This window comes from Auxenochlorella protothecoides (assembly GCF_000733215.1).
Source record: "Auxenochlorella protothecoides strain 0710 unplaced genomic scaffold scaffold50, whole genome shotgun sequence".
In the NCBI taxonomy this organism is placed as follows: domain Eukaryota; kingdom Viridiplantae; phylum Chlorophyta; class Trebouxiophyceae; order Chlorellales; family Chlorellaceae; genus Auxenochlorella; species Auxenochlorella protothecoides.
The window spans coordinates 37,832-42,056 of NW_011934473.1; the positions used below are offsets into that span (position 1 = coordinate 37,832).

Genomic DNA, 4,225 nt, shown 5'->3' on the forward strand with positions numbered 1-4,225 from the left:
CAAAACACACCTGCGTCGTTGCCCACCAGGGCCTCCCCCACGAAGAGCACCAGGTCGGGCGCATTAAGGCTGATCAGGTTGGAAAGCGCGCGCATGAGGGGCTCATTGTCCTGCATGCGCCCCGCCGTGTCCACCAGCAGCACATCGGTGCCGGCGCGCGCCGCGGCCTTGGCGGCCTCGGCGGCCACCTTGGCGGGGTCCTTCTCGTACCCGCGCTCGAACAGCGGGACACCCAGGCGCGCGCAGTGGGTCTTCAGCTGCTCCACCGCCCCAGAGCGGAAGGTGTCGCAGGCCGCGATCATCACGCTGGCGCCGTTCTGGCGCAGCCAGTACGCCACCTTGGCCAGGTTGGTGGACTTGCCCACACCGTTGACGCCCACGAACACGATGGTGTATGGGCGGCCGCGTGCCTGTGGGATGTGGGCGGGATGGCGGTTCCAGAAACGGGGAAACAGGGAATCGATGAAGAGGGACAAGTATCATTCCGTCGCGCTGTGGGCGATGCACAGAATGCACACTGCATGCACCCAGCTCAGCTCGACCACCACCACCCCTACAAACCCGATCCCCCCGCCGCCTCGCCTTGGCCTCGCGGACGCCGCGCAGGACGTCGATGCTGCGCTTGGGGGTCAGGATGCGGGTGAGCGCCGCCTCCACTGCCTCGCGCACGACGGTGGAGACGCGGGTGAAGGAGCCCAGGCGCCGGCCCTCCAGCCCCGCCGCCACCGACTCGCACACCTTCTCCGCGATCTCCTCCGCCACGTTGCGCTCCATGAGCTTGGTCTTCAGCGCCGTGCGCGCCGAGGCGATGTCCTCGCGCGTGAGGCTGGACGTCCCCGCCACCGACACGCCCATGCTGCGCACCAGGGAGGAAAGGAAGCCCGTGGCCGCGGGCTTCTTGGCGGCGCCAGAGGCGCCGGTCGCCTGGAGGTGGAGGGGTGGGGATGGCAATCGGCGTCGACCCGATCCGCAGCAGTTGCCCTGCTGGACCGGGCCGCTCCTCATGCGCAGCGTGGCCAAGACAAGTCAGAGGCACGCGGGCGTGGGCACCTTGGATGGGCATGGAGGGCGCTCCGGTCACCCAGCCTCACACACCGCCGACAACGACCCAAGCCAGTGAAACAGGCCGACGCCTCTTGCGTGCTCTTCTCACCTCTTCCTCCACGTCATCAAACACCACTTCCTCGGCCACGTCGATCAAGCTCAGCTTGCTGAAGTCCGCCACCGTCTCGCTTTCCACGTCGCTGGGCTTGTCCTCGGTGAAGTCCAGGGCGGCGGCATCCACACGTGGCTCGCCTGGCACAGGAAAGCAGGAGCGGGACAGGTGGGCGAGGGACACTTTCTACGATGGAAAGAATCCCGCCCTCCACAAGTGACAGCTGGGCCAGATAGGTATCCGGGCGACACCATGGGGTGACACGCGTAGAGGAGCTAACGCAACGCACACGATGCCAGTACATCGCGAGGTGGTGGTCCGATCCGGGCACGGAGTGAGCCTTCTCCCCGCGTCAGCCCACCTGAGGGATCGTTCCAGGTGCGGGCGACCTTGGGCTTGGCCGCCGCTTTCCCCTTGGGCTTGGGGGCGTCCCTGAGCTCCGCGCGCTTGGCAGCCTTTGCGCCGGGGCCGCCCCGCTTTGCCAGCCGCTTGGAGAGCAGGGCAGCATCGAAGCCGTTCGAGAGGTGGCCCTCCGACTGCGTGTGGGGGTCCTGCGGGGCGAGAGGCCTTGCGTTGGGACACGGCGGCCCGGTCTGCATGTGCACACACCTGGTCCCTGCACCTTGTCTCTCCAGAACCTCCCCTGCAGGTCCGGACCGCTCACCTCCTCACTCTGCCCGGTGAGGTCTGTGGCATCTGTCTGGGAGGTGGCCATATCTGAGGCCCTGATCTTGGAGTCTGCCTCATCCTCGTCGCCATCCGTCCTCTCCGACTGAAATGCGGCCTGCAGGCAGGGCCGGACCTTGCAGCCTCACATCACCGTATGAATGGCTTGCACCAACCGCTCACCACATGAGTCACCTTGATCGGACCTAGCAGCGGCGCCGGCGAGGCCCAGAGGAGACCTTGCCAACACATCAAGCTACATACCGAGCACCCTCGCAACTCCTTCCCACGCCCCCGTGCGCACTGCATGCCCAGGTGTCGGATGGGAATGGTGGAGTGCCCCAGGGGCCCCCGCCCCACTCCTCGCCCTCTGATCGGCACGCTCCTCGCTCTCCCGCAGCAGGCGCTTGAATGTGGGCTCAAAGTCCGCATAGCTGCGGCAATGGAGCAGGGCAGTACACCGGTGAGGCGTTTCCTTCCTGTGATCGCTGAAAGCAAAGCCGGCCTCAACCACTTCCCTGCAATGCTTGTCAACATGGCGCCATGCGCCAATCTGATCGGGCTCACCCACCCTCTGCTGTTACCATCCGCATCGAGAAAAATATGACATTCCTCACCAGCTCCTGTATCTCCCCTCGCACCTGAACTTGGCAGGCTGGTACCGTGGAGAGAAGGAGGCGTTCACCTTCCCCAGCAGCTCATCAACATATGCAAGCTTCAGTGCCTTCTGGTAGACGGCGACAAATACAATGCCCAGGGCCTGGAGCGTGAGAGGATGATGTGGGGCGAGGAATGAGGTAGTGGATCGTATCAATTCCTATCTGAAGCGCAACCCTGCAGTAGACGAGGCCTCAAGACTTGATTCCTGCCAATATGACCTCACATTGTTGAGCGCCCACTTCAGGTTGTAGGCGGCCCCCGAAGGGGAAGTGTAGGAGAAGGTGGTGTCCCCCGTGCGCTCCTCCAGCAGGCATTCTCGAATGAGAGCGTTCACGGGCTCGCCCTTGACGGTTGTGAGGGACAGGGCCCACAGCAAGGCTCCACTCTTGGTGAAGATGCAGAAGTAGTCCAACATCCGGACGCCGCGTTACAAGCCACGCCTGGCTTAGGTCTAGGAAGACCCTTGATTCCCCAGGAATATGCTGTGCAACTGCCCGATGAGATGTCGTGAAAGGGACCGGGTGTGGGTCTCCTCTTCCCAAGTCACCTGTTCTGGGGGGTCGGTGGGATAGCTAGAGGGCGCTGCAGGCCTGTGCTTTTAGCTAGATGGTGTCGATGTATCGCACGCAATACAACTCATTCACTGCAACGAGAATAGGATGTGACGGCGATGCAGCGTCGTCCGGGCGGGAGCTTTTCGTTTCGTTGTTGTTGCGAATCGAGGCAGGTTCTTTCTTCCCCTGGTTCCGACCCTCATGAACGCCACGGGAGAGTCCTCGGGGCCCCGTTCAGCTCGCATGTGGGTGCTTGCGACGAACCCCTCGACACCCCAGCCCGTTGATGTAGGATTTCACCATGTTGGTCTCCCTTCCCCGCTCCTGAGCATCAGTGTGCTGGAGATGTACGCGACTTTGTGACCGAGTCCCTGTTCTGTGACCCTTGACGTGTGGGCGGTCCGGCGGAAGCCCTTCCCAGAATGGTCCACACACGTCCTTGAGGGTTTCGGGCTCCTTAGAGCGCCGTCCTTGGCTCGCGCCCGCTCCTCCCCCTAGCGCGGGATGGCTCAGCGCAACCTTGTCCACCTGCTTGTGCAGCGTGAGAGTGGCCAGGCAGCCGTCCCAGGTCGCCTCCCGCAGCCTTGTCAGCCCCTGGATGAAGAGTTCTCGACATGGAAGGAGGACGACTTCGTGAACCACTGCTCGGCCCAGTATTGCGCCTTCAGCCCTGCTCCACGCTCCACCATCGCCGTGGCCTACAACGCGGACGGCACCCTGCTCGCATCCTCCCAGTGAGTCGAGATAGTTTGTGTTGTATCATTGCCATGCTCTCAAGGGCCCGTTGTACCCTGCCACGGCCCCAGGCCCGTTTGGCATCCTGCGGTCTGGATGGGCCTTTTGTAAGGGTGGGGGGACTACAGGGCCAACTCCCTTGGCTCCCGTGGGCCTCAGCCCCCCTAACCCCCCTCCCCTTTCCAGCGGCGACCACACGGTGAAGATCAGCTGCTGCCGCACCAACCTGGTGCTGCGGTCGCTGGCCGGCCACAGCCGCACCCCCTGGGTGGTGCGCTTCCACCCGCGCCTGCCGCACCTGGTGGCTTCCGGCTCCCTCGACCACCAGGTCCGGCTCTGGAATGCGCACACTGGCGAGTGCCTGGCCATGTTCCAATTCGGCAAGCCCATCGCCTCGCTGTCCTTCCACATATCGTCCCCTGTCATCGCTGTGGCCTGCGGACACAGGGTAAGT

At 63.8% G+C, this 4,225-nt stretch overlaps 3 protein-coding genes across 3 annotated transcripts in view; 2 read left to right on the forward strand and 1 right to left on the reverse strand.

Annotated features, from left to right (window-relative positions):
• Positions 1-2,897, reverse strand: part of F751_4304 (Signal recognition particle receptor subunit alpha) — a gene marked incomplete at both ends in the record, with an annotated part of 4,365 nt that extends 1,468 nt beyond the window's left edge. The window contains 8 exons of the mRNA XM_011403576.1: positions 11-410; positions 562-924; positions 1,154-1,296; positions 1,518-1,692; positions 1,821-1,966; positions 2,183-2,256; positions 2,464-2,582; positions 2,706-2,897. Coding sequence (XP_011401878.1) covers positions 11-410; positions 562-924; positions 1,154-1,296; positions 1,518-1,692; positions 1,821-1,966; positions 2,183-2,256; positions 2,464-2,582; positions 2,706-2,897 — 1,612 coding nt within the window. The remainder of the gene's footprint in view (positions 1-10; positions 411-561; positions 925-1,153; positions 1,297-1,517; positions 1,693-1,820; positions 1,967-2,182; positions 2,257-2,463; positions 2,583-2,705) is intronic.
• Positions 2,898-3,237: 340 nt separating this feature from the next.
• On the forward strand, positions 3,238-3,399 carry F751_4305 (hypothetical protein; the record flags this gene model as incomplete). Its single annotated transcript, XM_011403577.1, has 1 exon — positions 3,238-3,399. The coding sequence occupies one exon, from the start codon at positions 3,238-3,240 to the stop codon at positions 3,397-3,399; it is 162 nt and encodes a 53-aa protein (XP_011401879.1).
• A 141-nt stretch (positions 3,400-3,540) lies between these two features.
• Positions 3,541-4,225, forward strand: part of F751_4306 (Activating molecule in BECN1-regulated autophagy protein 1) — a gene marked incomplete at both ends in the record, with an annotated part of 8,492 nt that continues 7,807 nt past the window's right edge. Inside the window, 2 exons of the mRNA XM_011403578.1 lie at positions 3,541-3,770; positions 3,958-4,219. Coding sequence (XP_011401880.1) covers positions 3,541-3,770; positions 3,958-4,219 — 492 coding nt within the window. The remainder of the gene's footprint in view (positions 3,771-3,957; positions 4,220-4,225) is intronic.